This window comes from Aulostomus chinensis, chromosome 3 (genome assembly GCF_037954235.1).
Source record: "Aulostomus chinensis isolate RoL2024-O1b breed Wild chromosome 3, RoL_Achi_v1.0, whole genome shotgun sequence".
Classification (NCBI taxonomy): Eukaryota; Metazoa; Chordata; class Actinopteri; order Syngnathiformes; family Aulostomidae; genus Aulostomus; species Aulostomus chinensis.
In genome coordinates this window covers 17,767,660-17,785,575 of record NC_141322.1, presented here as the reverse complement: position 1 = coordinate 17,785,575, position 17,916 = coordinate 17,767,660, and the positions used below count along the sequence as shown (strand labels likewise).

Sequence of the window (17,916 nt, the reverse complement as noted above, 5' to 3'; positions counted from 1 at the left end):
AAAGGGAGAGATAGAGACAGAGAGAGAGAAAGAGGAGGGAGAGAGAATGACAGACAGGCAGGGGATGTGAACAACAGGGAAGGAGGAAGACAGGCAGAGAGAAAGACAGAGGGAGATTTAAGAAAAGCGGGGGGGGGGGGTTGTATGGAAGGACTTCAGATGACATCCATTTCATGTCTTTATTGAACAGTGATTGCAGTAATTCTGTGGTAAAAGAAGAAGCTGGTATTCTTCAGGACGCCCAGGGAGAACAAACCCAACATGAAGAATGACTGTCAGCTGACAACATTAAGACCAGCGACAGCAACAACATGTTTAGTGTGTATGGGAAATCCATAACTGTGTGGGACATCTACTTATTGTCCTTCATTCCAAAGTGCCAGACAAGCAGATAGACACCCTTCTCTCTGCGTGAAGTACAGCCTTCTACAGTAAAAAAGTTGCAGCTGAAAAAGATATTCAAAAATGTTTATTTGAGTAGAAAATGTATTTCATATCATGAAAATGCATTAAAACACACAGATCCAAACTCAAAAATAATGTATCTGTCCTAAAACAGGTTTTGTTCATTTAAAAATGTAAACAAAAACACATAGCTTGTAATCTGTATATTTCTCTTCAGTGCCATTAAATCTGGAAATTATGAACCCCCCCTAAGGGTCATGGTGAGGTTTTTATGTGTTTGTGTTGGCGAAAATGTTGTTATGCTCTCTGTCAGCACATCCTATTCTTGTTAATGCAATATCTCAGGAATGCCTTGAGGGAATGTCTTTAAATTTAGCTCAGATGCCCAGTGGGAGTGAAGGACAAACTAAAAAGATTTTGTATATTAAAAGGTCAAGGTCACTGTGACAGGCACCCATCATGGAGGGATACAACAATGTTGTATCTCTAGTTTTCGTTTGTTTCACTCTTAAGAACTTTTGCCCGGTAACAAGCTACTTTCTGCCTCCATTTCTTCTTCCCAGAATTATGTTGGGCATTCTCACAGACATAGCAACGGCTCAACAGGCATTGTTATGTAATTAGTTAGAGCAAAAACAATTTCTGTAAGAAGAAGAAAAGGAAGGAAACTGTATACCAGGACAACTACGCCGGCACAGGTGGATTATTCTAAATGTAGATTAGTGAGTGTGGTCGACAGGTATGAGAAGACGATGTGCTCCTTGAGACGTCTCCAGAGGTTGAATGTCATCTGCCGTATTGACTCTTACGATAAACTTAACCCTTCCAGCATTTGTGATATGATGAAATGACAACGTTTGATAGGAATGCAAACCTTTTGCAGTGGAATACAATGTGCTGAGAGGTGAGACAAAACAAATCTCGACTCCTAGGGAGCTGCATAGAAAATGCCCAAAATCCTTAGCCTGAATGTGATATAAAATGTGTGAAAAATTACTCATATGAATCATTTGTGTCATAGGCTGCATTATTTGCATTTTCAGTTTCAGATCCTTCATGAATACAAGTGAGAAGGAAGTTCATGAGTTCTTCATGTTGGCACCGCTTTAGGATTCAGGAACGTCTTGCTGTGCCAGTAGCTTGGATTGTCAAAGGATCTGTCACCAGCTGCCGGTTCCCCGATCCCAACCCCCGCATACACTTTTACATAGGGGTCAAATCCAGATCGACGGGCCTCTGTGCCCCCAGCAGCACCACTCTCTCCTTCACTGTGCATGTTCTGGTACGCTGCATCTTCAGGCTGCAAGACGGCAAAGCAGTCCATGTCCTCGTACTCGTCTGTCTCACCCTTGTCTCCTCCCTGTAGTTTTAACTCCTTCCCATTTCGAAGTGCTTGCCGCAGCTTGGGCTGTCTGTTTGTGTAATGGTAATTACTGTCCTCCACATACTCATCCTCACCTTCCTCTCCTCCGATTCTGTTCAGAGGAGGAGGAGGAGGAGGAGGAGGGTCACGAGCAGGAGGGCTTTCTTCCTTTTCACCACACCTGATGTCCATGTACTCATACTCAATGTCTTTAGATCCCTGCTGCTCGCATTCAGAATTTTGATTGGTCCTCATAGACAGCACTAGATCCCCTGAGCACGCTGTCACTTGCGATGACTCGGAATATGTTCGTTTCTTGTTCGTCTTCAACCGGAGGCTGTTGTCTTTGAGGTGGCTGTTGTTCCTTGGTGAGACACATGTCTGCTTGTTCATGTACTCATATTCCTCATCATCCAGGTCATCCAGCAGACCTGACGAGTGTGACTTGCCCACCCTGGCACGTGATGGGCAGAGTAGGGTTTCTGAAATTTAAAAAGTGAGATAGATAAATAATTTTTAATGCTCTCATCTTTTTGATTTTTGCGTGATTAAGAAGAAATACACTTAAGTTGTGCTCAGTGAATCCTTATTTTGAGAAAGGTATTGGGGGATTAGCTCAGTTTGCTTGTTGTGATTGACCAACAGTCCAAAACCCAAATGATGATAAGAAATTAAAAGTATCAAAATCAGGTTCTTCATCATCAAGAACCAATACACACAATCTGATGCTTTTGTGTAAAAAAACAATGTAAATGTACATTAAATGTCGACCAAAAGCCGCTGTGCCTGCCTGAGACTTCTCTAGCTGTCAACATTTCATAAACAATTAAGGATGATTCCTGCTTTCATGCTCAACTCTCGAGGTACCCTCAGAATGATATATCGGGTAGAAATTACAATAAAGAAGCGTATTCAATGAATAAGATCGTTAGCTTAGTTAACCCTGACTTCTAGTTGAGTTTTGCTTACTTTCAGGACCTAATACTGAGCTAAGAAGATCATCTGAATAAATACAAGGTGTAAATAGTCACCTCTCTCAGGGCTGTCTCCTGGTAGCACATATCCATTCTGGTCCTCCTCCTCCGTGTCTGGTGATGGAGTCTCTGGTGGCCCTCCAGACATGCTGTCTCTCTGCGAAATGTAGGCACTGTCCTCACGATGACGTCTTCGTTTTAGACTCCCTGCCAGCGAGAAGTCCTCGCTCAGTTCCAGTTCCACAGCGGTGCCACACCCCTCCGAGCTCTCAGATACAGTTCGGGCTGAGTTAAGTCGAGAGCGCGACTGCCACAATGCCTGAGACAATATGAACAGCCTTGTATCAGACAAATGACAACAGGTTTGCCCAGGGAAGAATGTTGATAGTCTTATTGTGGTGTCATCATGCTCAGTTTACTGTGTATGCACAGGAAATAGAGTTTTAGCTACCTGTCCTGGGCTGTCAATGCCTGGTGTCATGGGCAGATATCCAGCCCCGCCGGGGGAATTCAGAACCACCTTAACAAGTGTAGAGAGATTTAAAGTCAGGAGGGGAATCCATAGGCCTTGTGAGCTTAAAGCTAAACATTGGCATGAAGTGGTGTCTTCTACTCTGTCAATAGTCACCCTGGAGAGGTGGTTCATATTCCTGGACTGAGACAGGTACTGGGAGTGTGGAGTCATTCCTTCCACCACGTCCACCTCCTGGTCCTCCAGCTCCATATCTAGATCATCCAGGTCATCGAGGTCGGCACTCCGCTGGGCAAGCTCATCTGGTGCTGAGTCCTGTTGACTACAGTCCTCCTGGTGGATTAAAGTAGCACCAGCAGTAAAATAAACACATTGCCTGTTTTTGCTGAAGCGCCCAAACACTGTACTAAATGAGTGTGTCTTACTTTAATCACCAGATAGCGAGGTGGGTCTCGAGCCATTCTAGTAAACTCATTTGCGAGTTCCTTGAATGTTGGACGAATATTCTCATCAATCATCCAACCTGGAGAAAGAACAACAAGAAACACAGTTTGCTACTCATTCTGTCCAAAAACAATCAAAGCTAAGTAAAACATCTCCCATTATTTAAAACCTGATACCCACACTTGACCATAACCATGTAGACATCAATTGTGCAAATTTGAGGCTGAGACAGACGCTCGCCCTTTTCCAGCAAATCAGGAACTTCCTGGGGACGCATTGATGCATACGGCTCTGCACCATAAGACATCATCTCCCATACTGTCACACCTGAACGAATAATACAGATTTAGTGATGAACGCAGCAGCACTCATGAAGCTAATTCAAGTTGTAAGGTGGTTTAATATTCACCGTAACTCCAGACGTCACTCTGATGTGTGTATCTGCGAAACAGGATGCTCTCCAATGCCATCCACTTGATTGGTGTCTGAAATATAAAATTGAGGAGTCGACAAATTTAGTAAAGATGGGATGATAGGGAAGATTTAGAAAAAAAAAGAAGTTTGGATGGAGATGGAGTAAATATCAGAAGTCAGGATGAGGGCGTTGTCACAGTCCAAGTCCTATGTGAATAATCAGTTTTACAACAGCCAGAGAGGTTCGTCTGCCTGTTTGGATGTTGAATCATGTAAAACCTACAGTGTTGATACACGGGCAAAGTAAGAATCTCTTACATTTTAGGACAGACCATGAGGAAATACACGATCTTTAAAAATAATGATCCTTGGGGTGATGTCTCTCAAATTTCTGTTGAACTTAATTTTTGCCAATATTATGGCAAATTTGTCTTCTTTCACTCAACGTATTATGACAGAAATATTCACACATTTTGCTTTGAGACCCCCCAAGTGATGGGCGTAAACTTCCTGAAGATCAATCATCAATTATCTCAACGATATGAGGTATAACCATTCTGTTGATTGCCAGCTCACTGTATAACAAATAGTAAGTGGTTTCAGACACAGCCATTTTTCCACTTAGTATAGACTAAGCAGTTACCATCACCATGGCAACCTCTAACTGCAGTTGAAGCCCCCTAGATCAGCTGATTCGACTGCTTCTGGATATCCATGGTGTGTCTGTGTATGTGCAGGCTTGCAGTATCGACAGTCCATTTTTCATCATAAATACCTTGAAGTCATTGTAAAAGTACTTCTTGTCATCAGGGTAGAGCAGGTCAGCAATGCCGTAGTCTGAGATCTGGGCAGTGTAATTATTATTTAAGAGCACATTTCTGGCAGCCAGGTTCCTGTGGACCATCCTGTTCTCCTCCAGGTAGTACATCCCCTGACAGGTGAGGACAAGAACGTATTTTAAGGGATTTTGATGTAAATAGAATGTAAAAATATACATAAAAATAATGGACACAAACAAATTGTTTTACCTTTGCGATTTGAACACACCAGTTGAGAAGCCTCTGTGGGTTCAGCTTGTTCTTGTAGTTCCTGACGTGCTCCAGCAGGGAACCCTGACTGCTTAGCTGGGTGACCAGTTGCAGGTTGGCGCCGGGACAGATGCCGAGGATCCTGACCACATTAATGTGGTCCAAGCTTCCTATCATCATCATGTGCTGCAGGGACCATCGAGGTAAAGTCATGGAGAGTTCAAGTATAAAAGGAAAATAACTCTGACAGTATCATTTGATTGTAAATTTCAAGTTGTGCTTCTTTGTGTATGATAATGACTCAAATAGGAACTCAGAGGTAAAGAACAGCTTCCAAATGTCCATGTGTGTTTGTACAACAGTGCATGTAATGAGATTCACTGCTTTGTTGATCTGTAAGTCCAGAAAGCTCCAAACCAAAACCTTAAAGTGGTTAATAAATTCAACAAGTGGGTGAGTCAAATACCACGACTGGCAAAATCCCACTAATAGCGATGTCCTGCCAAAGGCCTAGACCAGTCCGCAGGATCCAGGGTCTACAATTTGATCCAGGTCCGTTTTTTTCACTTGTTTCATGAAATATTTGTAATCTTTCCACCAAATTTATTAGTTTGACATATCCTGCTAAGGAACAGATTCAAATTAATTCCCTGGCAGACACAATAATCCACAGGTAGGAAAAACGTGTGAGTGTTTCTCATGTGTCTCACATCTGTCAGCTCGAAGAAGGTCTGCCGTTCTGTGCGATCATGAATTGTCTTTATAGCAACAGGAAGTTTCACTGTGTCTCCTTCAGGGATCCAAACACCCTGCAGAGTCAAGCAGAAGACAGAATCGTCAGTAAATAACACCTGCAAATAAAAGATCATCGAGGCCATTTTGACAACCAGAACTACCTTATGGACTGATCCAAACACTCCGTTACCGAGAAGCTTGATCTTCCGCAGCTCTGTGGGTTTCAGGATCCGAGCGTGGACTTTAGGGCCTTTCTCTCCAGGATCCAGTGGCTCAAAACTCTGCGTGCAGACAGCATGTGTTAACACAAGCCCAACTGAAGACTAGCAGCATCATTTTACCCAAATTAAAGACCGTGACTGACTTCTCCACTGGCCATATATCTCCTCATAGCTCGCTTACGACGAATGGCAAGACCTCGGCGGTAGAGAACACTCAGGATGAAAACGGAGAACCCAACAAACAGAAAAGCAATCACTCCCAGTACGATGGCTGTGGTTGTTTGTCTGATTAGGGATGGAAATTAAGAGGAGATGTCAATTTCAACCTTTCATAGTGAAACTAAACTACACAGCGAGAGAGAGGACAAACTTACCCAGAAATGTATCGGGCAGACCTCACACAGTCTCCTATTCCTGGACCGAAGCACCTTAACAGAACACAGCAAAAAAACAACAACAAAAAAAACGGTCAAATGAAACAGAATTCATAAATGCGTGCGCCCACAGATCTGTGTCCATGTCTTACCCTTGAGTGCAGTTGCCGTGACAGGGTTTACAGTGGCCTTGCTTATCGGGGTATTTAAAGATGACCCCCTCGTCTCCCATCACACCTTCGGGACACAGCGAGACACAGTGTGGGCCATCCTGCAGGCTGGAGCACACCATACACTCATCCGCTCCCTGCAGAGAAGAAAGGACAGGCAAACCAAAAAAGGCAGAAAGAAAAGGTTTAAAATCTGATCAGAGACAGTGTACGGTGTAGTCATGTCCCATGTGCTGCCACTAGATGGCGGCAGCGCAACAATAATATCATAAAATTGTTGCTGAGCTTGAAGAAGGACACCGAACCCTACATGTTAGACAGTGTGACTTTAAAATCTCTCAGCTCAGTTGTTCTAGATTTTATTTTATATTATTTCAATTGTGCTGCCAAATTTTCACTCATTTCCTTCATTTTACAAGAAGAAACATCCCCATGGATGTGATGGAGCAGAGAAGAGATTTTTTGAAAGGATTGTATATAAATCTGCGCCTCCCCAGTTATCCAAACATTTTAATCTAACATAAAAACACAAAAACACCAATTGTCACTAACAAAATGTATCTGCTTGTGATTTGATGAATAACTTTTTTTTTTTAATAACGTCCAAGTCAGTGGAATGAAATGAAAACTCATGTCTTCAAATCAGCTGAGATGAGCTTTTAATCAGATTTCATGAAGTTTTTGGTAAATAACTGGCAGATATACAAACATTTTATCATCTGTTGTTGTCTGTCAGTCTGCAACCTTATAGTGCAGTTGAGGCAAGGCAAGGCAATTTTATTTGTAGAGCCCGTTTTCACAAACAGTTTGTCTCAAAGGGCTTCACATGGCATCGTAACAACATCCTCTGCCCTTAGACCCTCACATCGACTGAGGAAAAACTCCATAGAAAACCCTTTTAACAGGGAAAAATCTGAGAAACCTCAGGGTGAGCAACAGAGGAGGGATCCCTCACCCAGGACGGACAGACGTGCAGTAGATGTTGTTACAGACAAGAAAACAGTTTACAATACAAAATGTGGGAAACACGGAAATGTTAATAACAGCTGAAGAAGGAAGCTTCTGGTAGGGGAGGCAGGGAGAGCAAGCCAGCTTGATGGGGGACTGGATGGCAGACTGGTTCATGGAAGGGGAGCGCAGGCCAGTGTAACAGTAGGGAATAAGGGAGGGCCTCAATCAACACTTACACACAATTTTAGCAATAAGTTTTAATAACTTTTTAACACCTCCAAGGAGAATTTTCATGACAATAAATTCTCAGAAACATCTCCTTACATATGAAAAGTAAACAGAGAGGTCCATGTCAAAATTTACTAGAAAATATTCAATTTAATGATGTGGATTGATATAACGTGCATAAAACCGGATAAATATATGCAAAAGAGATTTTTCATGCTTGATTTTAACTGAATGATATATATTCTAATATGCAGGTATTTGTGAAGCAGGTTTCCATGACTTTTCTGAAATTTACAGAATTTTTATATTTTTCAAAACTATTTCCAGCCCTGGAAATTGCTATTTTCATATTTAGGGTCTTTTTCAAGATTTTCCACGACTGTATATACCCCGCACAATGGAAATATGAACCCTAGGAGTTTTTGTTTATTTTGATCCTCAATAATCATTCCTTTGTTTGATTGTTTGGTGTCGGTCATTCAGTGAACATAGAGCAGTGTACCGGGCCGGTGCAGGTCTGCTGTCCCTCCTGGACCTTACACTCAGGGTGGCAGGGCAGACACTCTCCTGAAGGAGTAGCAAATTCCCGCCTCTCCCTGCATTCAGGGAAAAAAAACGTTACTTTAAGATCTTTCATCACACTGCAGATAATATTGAAAGGCTTGGGACAGCTGGGTCACGGCGAGCATGACTCACATAAGACAAACATGTTTACAGAACAGTTAATATTATCAGTTATTTAGTGCTGACTAACCCAGTTAAGAACATGCAGTCTGGCACACAAGTTCCTCCTCGGCTGTATTTTTTGCAGGAGACACACTGGTTTGGCCCCGGACCCCAGCAGCCATCAGAAGAGCACAAGGGGTCACACACATGGCCCTCCTCAACTACACACACACACACACACACACACACACACACACACACACACACACACACACACACACACACACACACACACACACACACACACACACACAAAGATGACTATTATCAATGCTTTGACACTGTGAAAAGGGGGTTCACTTAAACTGATCCAACCTCACTCACCACACTGATTTCGTGGCCGATTGTCTTTGACGTCAATGTACTTCTGCCGACGTTGTGGGCGGGAGCTGCTGCTCAAGATGCGTGTCCAGTTGACAGTATCATGGTAGCAGAGCTTCTTATTTCCTTTGATGTAGACACTGCCATCATTTATTTTTTGCAGAGAGCGTAACCCCAGTGAGGTCAACGACGGGATCTTCATCACCAGCAGAGAGTAGCCTCTGAAATGAAAATGATTACAAGACTGCAAGGTTATTACTTCTTTTTTTTTTTAAATTTTGGTCACCAGGGGAAAAAAATGCCATATAAAAAAGGAGACTCATTTAAAAGTTGAACCCACCACCAACTAAATCACCAAATCCCAGTAAACCCAGTAAGAATGTCACTTTATAGCATTCAAGAGAGCTAAGCTGTGAACGGAGTTGGAGAAGCAGAAAGAAGCGGACGTGGAATATTTACTGTACCTTCTAGAGGTCACTCAAGATTTTGTTAAAAAGATGTAACAAAACACAAAAAGACAATTAGATTCAAGTCAGTGGAGTTGATCGTAGCAACATGACCGTAGTCACAGAGAACCAACAACAATACAAAAGTAAACATTAACTCCTCACCTGTAAAGTGTTCTGCCTTGAATTGTTTGGAGGTTGGAGAAGACGGACAGGTCAGACATGTTTTCAGGCCATGACTGGATACTGAGGATGTCTGAAAATTGGAAGTATTTTGTTTCAGCAACTAGACTCCAAACATGAAAATCTCTCATCAAAAGAAAAAACAAAACAAAACACAAGCTTTTTTTAAAAAAAAAAAATCAACCCCCACACGCACACAAACACACACCCGTAATCTCCCGAACAGTGTTGAAGATTTTCAGTTTCTCTGGGTTGAGGGCTGGTACATTGTTGTAATCATCCCTTTGGGCAGAAAAACAGAAAAAATAAAGGTCAGCTGAAAAATAATCACATACCAAATAAAATAAAAATATCTGTTAATTATAAACCATACAAGTATAAGACTCATTACCCTTGGATTCCAGTCACCAGGAAGTGGAGGCTGCCCTGGATCTTTGTGCAGTTGATAAAACTGTCGATGTTGAGAGCATCGACAGTCTGACGGGTCGGAGTTCCTGTACCATGACAAGCTGAAGAAGAGGAGGCACGAGATGGTGGAGCAACAGTTAATGGCGCACTTTGATGGCTAATATTGCTCTTATTATATATGACCACTATGGTTAATTTGCACAGAAATCTCATAACTATCAAAATGTTATCAGACCAAATGATAATAACTGTGATCGTGACATGATTCATTTTGTGGTGTCTAGGTATTTTATTATTATTGTGCAGCTAAATCAATAACCGCAAAATCATCTTCTGCATTATAGCTCCAAGTTAATAATATGAACTTGTTTTTCGGAAGGATTCGCATGTCTCATTTACATAATTCATTGTAACAAATTAATTCAACAGTTTAAAGTTGTTGTTGTTGTTTTTTTTTTAACGTACCTTTTGGACAGAGGCCTCCACAGGGCTCACATCTTTTTACTCCATTTTTCTCCACTTCCATTTTCTCAGAAGGGCAATTACTCACACACGAGCTGCCATCCACCAAAAAATTAGCTATACAAGCACAAAAATAAGTAAAAATAAATAGGAACAATTTTTTTTTTTTAATGCATGAACAGGCAGCATCGTGACTGACAAGCACACCGATCATGCTGGGTTGACAGCAACTCAAGCGTGAATACAAGGGTCAGGTACTCACGGGGACACTGGGCTACACAGATGGACCCATACTGGTACTTGGCATTGGGGTTGGGCTCCAGTTTAAATGTGAGCTTGTTGTAGATCAGAGTCTGGGGACACTGAGGCACGCAAGAACCTGAGTTGTTGAAGTTCCTGCAAGCCTGCGAAACACCACATCATTGGCATCAACAGGGTGTAGAGAGTTCCTCTGTCACTTTGATGTTGATTCACGATGCTTTTGAAGCAGCCCGGTTAGATATGGCAGCGAGCCTACACACGCAGTACCAGGACCCTGAAACGAATGCAGCTAAATGGAGCGGAGCATTAATTCAGGCAGGCTCAAATCGCAACCCTTCAGGGTCAGCGGACAAGCCTGATATCGACTGCCTCGCAACATCAGTCAAGGTGTTTTATTTAAGCTGTCAGCTACTTTTCTCAATTCCTCTGCACAATGTCATGCTGCGTCTGGCAACACTCAACCGTTGTACATAAAAGTCGAGCAACACCAAATAGATACAATTTCTAGATACAGTGGTCTGAACTTCAGCTTTCGTTACTTTCCCATTGACACATGTCAGCCTGTCTCTTCATGGAAGACTCACAAGGCAGTCTGTGTCCAGAGGTCCAGTGCAGCCTCCAGCACACTCATTATGACAACACTCGCTCGGGTTTCGGCCGAAGCAGCGTCCGTTACACTGAGGGGCGCACACCGTCTTTGTCACTGAAAGACAAATGAGAATATGCTGAGTTGGCGACACGCCACAGATTTAAATGGGAAATAAAGAGGTGATGATGTCACTCACAAATCTGGCACGTGTCATTTCCAGGACCCCAACATGGCACGTCTCCACATTCTTCATTACAAAGCTCTGAGATAAAAGTTCATGATCAGACAGTGCACTCTCAAAAGATAAAAACTGAGCGAATGCGTCACTCACCTTTAGGCCCATTGCCCTCTATCATGATTGGTACACTTGCATCCTTCACTATATCCAGCCAGTTCACCTGCGGGGCGTAGCTCAGGTACTTATTCTGGATGATCTTGACTCCTCCCTCCAGAATCTCTGTAGGCAGCAAACATAATGTCATTGAGGAGAGACGATGAAGAAAACAAGCCAGAACAAGCTTGTGACTCATCCTATCAGGCACTCACTCGCTTTACTACAGCGTATACAAACACTACGATGTGCTGCACCTCATGTTGCATTTGGCAGTTGGACGGTTGAGCAAAGGACACATTCCTGGGACTTCACATCAATACCCCATGTGTGCACACGCACGCACCGCACACACACACACACACACACACACACACACACACACACACACACACACACACACACACACACACAAACCACACAAGGGTGTGGTTGCCCTGTGTGGGTGTCAGACCTCCTCCAACAGCCTCATCCAACCATGCTTCTTATCTTTAAATACACTCTGATGTGTACCTGTTAGGTGTGTCAGGCCCAGCTCCTGCAGCCCGTGCTGCCCGTCCTTCTGGTAGTTGACCATCACAGCTAAGGCGAACTGCTCATCGTACAGCGTAGAGCCCCTGATGACGCGCAGGTGGTCCAGAGGCAGGTAGCTGAACTCGTTGACAGCGACTAGGAGGTAGCCTGTCACCTCCCGGATAGACTGCAGAGATTAAAAATAAGATTTTACAGAAAATGCCTCTTGAACTTCTTGCACTGTAAAGCAGAGGTGTGTTTCGCTTACGTTGTTAGTCACTACGACTACCGTGCAATGATTAACTTTCTCACATAATTTGGACAAGGACACTATATGAGCTCATGGCATCAGTGCAAAATGTCCGGGTTCCTTGTCTAGACTGTTCTAAAGGACTCATATGGTGACACATGGTGTGTGTCACTCACCTGCAGGAAGGAGAAGTCTCTGGTGTGCTCCATCATGGTTATCTCTAGGTTTCCCATTACAATCTCGCAGCCGGTATAGATCTCCCTCATCAGGTTGTACTGGATCTCTGAATTTCCTGTTGTGCTCAGACCGTTCTGTGTGCCAGAACAAACCACTGGAAAAGAAAAGAATAAATAGATCCTTAGGAATATCTGGAATGTACATGTGCATAGACGTGTTTGTAGGAAATGGCTGGTGACATATTTTCCTTCTTGTCTACATATTTATTCATCTTTGCCTCATTGTCAGTGTCCTTTGGGACTCATGCCTCCTGCTGTAGAACACCGGTGTACACTCATCTGCAGCAGGAGGGAGTCCCCAACAAACTATATTATATTAGAATGACTTCACTCTACTATTGTAGCAAATTATTTTGTATTTGAAGTAAATAGAGGCTCTATTTCTTTTTCAACAAAGGTTTAAGTTTTCAGGGGACCAGTGGCCCTGAATGCTACATGCAGCAGGAAGAAAGAAATCGAGGTTTTGTGGGATATGTTCAATTTGAGAAAAATCCCTGGATTTGATATTTGTTTTGCTTTTGTACTTCTGTTGTTGTTCAATCTTGGCATCTTTTCACACTGGGAACAAAGACATATAACTTTTATAACTCATAGAGTACAAACTATTCTTCAAGCAATACCTCACCCTAAAAGTATATTTTGCCATTCAAGGACTCACAAAGAGGAGTCCTGAGCTCATGAAGATGTTTTTTTTTCTTCTTTTGTATTATTTCTTTGTGACCCCAGAAGACAGAAAAGTCAGCCGTGTGTATTTAGCTTGAAGTTAATATTAACGGATGAATTATTGCTTAAACTGCCAGGACAAAGTACCCTAAAAAATAATAATAAAAAAAACCAAAACTCCTCTGAGGTGATGAAAATGGAAGTTATACCAACAGGGGGCTCCCTCTTGCAGAATGGATGGACATTTGTTCAATATTGTATGCACAAATGTTCATACAATGTGAATATTCCATGAAATAAATTAATAGGGAACAGTAACAGGCGATTGTAAAGACTGTTTTATGCCTCTGAGTACAGGCCAAGGTGTTGTGCGTGTACAATATGAATGGAGGCACTGTAAGAGTGTGAAACAAGGACCGTGTGATGCTCCCTCTGAAACAAACATACAAGGCCTTGTTTACGGGCTGTGGGAGTTCAGCATTTCAACGTCACTACAACGCTGCTTTGCTATTCAAATGTCAGGATGGAGAGAAGCAACAGAGAGAAGATGGAAGACAAGACACAAAGAGAGTGCTGCAGTGAAAATCCTCTGGGAGGAGTTGTGGCTTTTATACGAGCGCTACCATAATATCTGTGATTTTATTTCAGGTGTGACGCATTCGTGTTCGTCAAACTGGAACACGCACACAATAAAAAAAATTGCATGACACACTGAAAAACACATTCCATCTTAAACAGAACAGGCGAACAACAACAGGATCAACAAGGGCATCAAAAGGCTAAAGATGATTAACTCACAGCCAAGGCCCTGTGTGTGTGTGTGTGTGTGTGAGAGAGAGAGAGAGAGAGAGAGAGAGAGAGAGAGAGAGAGAGAGAGAGAGAGAGAGCAATGGTCGTGTCCTACATGTCCATAAATTCCTGATAAGAGTCCCTTGACTGTGAACACCAGGTTTACTTCAAGTAACTCTTCAAAGTTCAGGTCACCCAAAATCACAAAAACACACATTTGTCTCATGTAAAAATATCTCACCATACTGATAGTTTTGCTTTTGTTTTTATAACTCATCATTGGAAATGTTGTTATTCAACAGAAACGAAAGGTCTTCTACTCAATTTTTTTCACCCAGAAATAATTTCTCTTGAAACAGAGCAAGGCTGGTTTCTGGAGGACACATTTGAATTCTTCTTGTGTTCCCACTTTCCAAAAGACAGAAGCTGATAAATGACTCGGGATTTGGGATTGGAACGGATCAAATTTCATCACTGTATTCATCAATCCTACTTATTGCGTTGATTCTTTGTTGATTCACTCATTGGTTCCCGATCCGTTTTTAGTGTGGATAACAGAGTAGGCCTACACTGGTTCTCAGCTGTTTTAATGTGTCTGTGTCTGAACACGGCGTAGAAACAGGACTGTTGCATGTCTGCCTATAACATTTGAATATGTTCAAATAAAATACACTCTTCCTCATCTTTTGTCTTTCAGCGAAGTGGACACGTTATCACTGTCCTAGTTACTGTCAGAAAAACATGATTCATCAAAGGAAGTGAAAAGATTGAAGGCATCAGATACAAAAAAATCCTCCAAGACACGAATCTGTGAGTACTGGAAAAGTAAAACACACTTTTTAGGTCAAATATCGCTTCATGATATCTCACTGTTTTATGTGACAGAAGCATCAGAAGGGTTTTTATCATTAAAACCATTTCAAATTCAAATGACATCACTTCAGGAGTGGATCACCGTTTTTATCTACCGCACCTTCGCGGAGCCCTGACATCAGCTCGGCATTATCAGCGGCTGACTAACTATTGACTCTACACCATTTGAATTGCCTGTTGGGAAATATTTCGGAACACCTGTGTGTGTTAATGTTCAAGAACCCTCCTCACTCTCGAGTATGTCGGGAATGTGAACAAATGTCCCTGCCGGGGACAAACCGGTGTGTGCAGTTGAGCTGAGAGATCACAGTATGTCAGCCATACAGACAATGTACAGGCTGCAGCTGCGGAGGCTGAAATCTCAGCAGGCCGAGTGGGTTTTCTCTGTCAAAGGACGACTTTCAGAGTTGGCAGATGGATGTTGGAGAGAAAAAAAGAAAATAGGGTGGAGGGGTTAGAGTCAACACACACGCACACTCACAAAGAATGGCTCCATTTTGAAGGAGGGCAGAACAAGAAGTACATGAAGGTCTGCACCCACGCCTGACTCCCTCTGCAGCCCTCCTTATTCTACCTCGAACTAGCATATCCCTTGCATGAACTCCCTGCAGAGAGGTGTCAAAATCCTTGACATGTAACCCGACACGTGACCAAAATGTCACAAGTGAACACGGATCAGGTTTATCTGTTATTTTCAATCTGCCATTACCAAGATTTCAGCACCCAGGGAGAATAGAGGGAGGAGGAGATAAACAAGCTCAATAAAGCGGTTGAGACAATGAGTGAGGTAAACAGAAACTTGGCACGGGACGGCAGGAGATTACTGCATACCTCACATGCAAAAACACACACACACCTGAGCCCATGAGCTGTTTTCCTTCAGTGTGTTTGTTGGTTCATCGCCAGATTCTGTGTACAAATGAACTAGAATATCTGTCCCTCCTGTTTATGAAACAGAGAGTTGCTTAATACTTTGGGAAAAAAAAGAATGGTATTTGCCTTTTGACATTTCAGTTACTTGGAAAAGCCCCTCCTACAAAACACACGATTTGAAACAATGCCACTTTTTGTCATTGTCATGATGAAATCAGTGCATCTCTCCCGTCATATCAAATGGGAACATTTTTATATCATATTTTGTCACAATAGCAACAAATATGAATGAAAAATAATCCTTCATTAGTAGATCCTACATTTTTGCAAACTAAAAATTAAGGAAAGAGGTAAGAACACTTTTATACACGCAAGTACAGTTTTAAGCAATTCTCCCTAAAAAGATACACTGTTACCTAAAAAGTAAAATATTGGTCTTGAAGAGGCCACAAGTGCATCTCCTAAATAACAGAAAGATCTCTGGTCTTTAGTTGAGCAGAAGTGCTATCAGCGAGCTAAGCTGACGTGAAGGTTTTTACCATTTCAAAGTGATTAATTACCTACATGTTTCCCCAATGTGATTAATTTTCCAGATTTTAAAGTACTGGCATGGAGAACCGTTTGTAATTTCCATCCCACTGGTGCTGAGTTCATGCAGTCAAACGTGTTTCCTGCAGAAAAGCATTCAACTTTGAAGTAGTGGAGCAGACAGAAACCATCCTGAATACTTCGGAGACACAAAACACACGCAACCGCAATTGGCTGCTCTGTTTCTGGATCGGTATGTTCGTAGAAAGTTGACGTTCAGGCTTAACTCTTTGGTAAGCCCCCGGTTACGAAAACGACAGGAACAAAAGAGCAATAATGTCTGAACTGTCATGTGTTTTTGTTGTTGTTGTTGTGTTACTGTTTCATGCAGAGGCAAGAGTTTGAGCATCAGTTACTGTAACTCTGACTTATGATCATCAAGTCATCTACAGCAGGTCACAACGACAACAACAACACAGGGTCAAAGTTCACAACAGCTCTCATAGGTCAGCGACAAGGGGAACTCTCAGTGACCATCACTCCATAACTCACTGATGAATATTAAACACTAGCATGTCATATTAGAGCAATCACGTTGTGGAGAGAAACACATTAAATCAAACCATTCATGGTCAAAAATATATCACTGCTTGAAGAGCAACCACAGTAACGATTTCTTTTTCTGATTTTCTTTTTCTGGTGTGACAGTAAATTGAACATCCTTGGACTGTTAACGATCATTTAGAATCACACAACCAGTGAAGGGCTGAGAAAACAGTCAATTTGCTGCTGTGTTTGACGGGTTGTTATTCTACAAATCAAATCAATCAACAATCGTCTATAAAAGAAAATTTTGATAATACAGTTTAGCTGAAGTCTCACAGCAGTTTCATTTCAAGGTTTAATTTTTCATGAAGAGGTGACAGGTTGGGCTGAAACACCCACAGATAAACACGAGTCACACTGACTCCTGTGGGAGAGGTTCATGTGACTCACAGCACACAAGTAGCGAATAGGTCCAGCTCGAAGAACTCCAATCTGGAGAAAAATAATGTGTGTGTGTGTGTGTGTGTGTGCGCGCGCGCGCGCCCCCACCTTCTTGAGTCTGAGCGCTACAGAGCTGGAGAGCGCAGGGCAGCAGGACGCAAAGCACCTGTTGTAACTTCCTCATCCTCTCGTCTCGTTATCGGGCGGGTTTAGACGATCACTTAATCCTCAGACGAAGACCACCTCTGTCCTCTTCTCCCTCAAAACCCTCCTCGGTCGGGCCATTTAGACCAGTAAACTGTAGTTTGGCTGGATTGTCCGGCGCTGTCGGATTCCGTGCTCACTTCTGCCACAAACTCAGTACGAGTCGGGGGCGAAGAATCTCAGCGGCTCTGTGATTGGAGCGTAGCGGCAGCCAATCAGTGACAGGAGCGTCTTTTTCTCTGGCAGTGATTTATCCAGGAAAGCAATAAACTGCTTACGAAAAAACCCGGAAACTTCCGAAAAACCCCGAGGAATAAAGATGAATTAATATGAAAAATAAACACACATATATTTAGATGCTGATGCTGAAATACGAACCAAAGACCTGCATGAAAACAAATACATCAACATTTTCAGAAAAATGTAATTAAAGTATTTAAGCACTGTTTTGGTCCCTCTGTCTGAGCTCTAATTGTAGATGCAGTGGTGGGTGG

The 17,916-nt window shown here is 42.5% G+C and overlaps 1 protein-coding gene and 1 long non-coding RNA gene across 2 annotated transcripts; one reads left to right on the top strand and one right to left on the bottom strand.

The window, feature by feature from the left end:
- Positions 1 to 190: 190 nt before the first annotated feature.
- On the bottom strand, positions 191 to 17,579 carry erbb3a (erb-b2 receptor tyrosine kinase 3a). The gene is made up of 28 exons (XM_086199204.1): positions 17,327 to 17,579; positions 12,446 to 12,600; positions 12,020 to 12,206; positions 11,507 to 11,632; positions 11,372 to 11,437; positions 11,171 to 11,289; positions 10,588 to 10,729; positions 10,329 to 10,442; positions 9,847 to 9,964; positions 9,664 to 9,737; positions 9,438 to 9,528; positions 8,830 to 9,047; positions 8,534 to 8,666; positions 8,282 to 8,375; positions 6,583 to 6,737; positions 6,431 to 6,484; positions 6,200 to 6,341; positions 5,997 to 6,116; positions 5,811 to 5,909; positions 5,101 to 5,286; positions 4,848 to 5,003; positions 4,068 to 4,143; positions 3,839 to 3,985; positions 3,640 to 3,737; positions 3,371 to 3,547; positions 3,194 to 3,262; positions 2,800 to 3,061; positions 191 to 2,250 (listed from the first exon to the last, which is right to left on the bottom strand). The coding sequence occupies exons 1-28, from the start codon at positions 17,400 to 17,402 to the stop codon at positions 1,496 to 1,498; spliced, it is 4,209 nt and encodes a 1,402-aa protein (XP_086055330.1). The 5' UTR covers positions 17,403 to 17,579; the 3' UTR covers positions 191 to 1,495.
- Positions 4,731 to 6,797, top strand: LOC147267984 (uncharacterized). The gene is made up of 3 exons (XR_015112092.1): positions 4,731 to 5,010; positions 5,146 to 5,303; positions 5,897 to 6,797. It is a non-coding gene; the product is annotated as an uncharacterized LOC147267984 (long non-coding RNA).
- Positions 17,580 to 17,916: the final 337 nt, after the last annotated feature.

What these genes read in the sequence shown, in the direction of transcription:
- erbb3a (XM_086199204.1), bottom strand. Translation starts at nt 17,402, where the DNA reads ATGAGGAAGTTACAACAGGTGCTTTGCGTCCTGCTGCCCTGCGCTCTC. An exon ending in TCTGCCCGATACATTTCTGG is followed by an intron (nt 6,342 to 6,430) that starts GTAAGTTTGTCC and finishes ATCCCTAATCAG; the next exon opens with ACAAACAACCACAGCCATCG. An exon ending in GATATATGGCCAGTGGAGAA is followed by an intron (nt 6,117 to 6,199) that starts GTCAGTCACGGT and finishes GTCTGCACGCAG; the next exon opens with AGTTTTGAGCCACTGGATCC.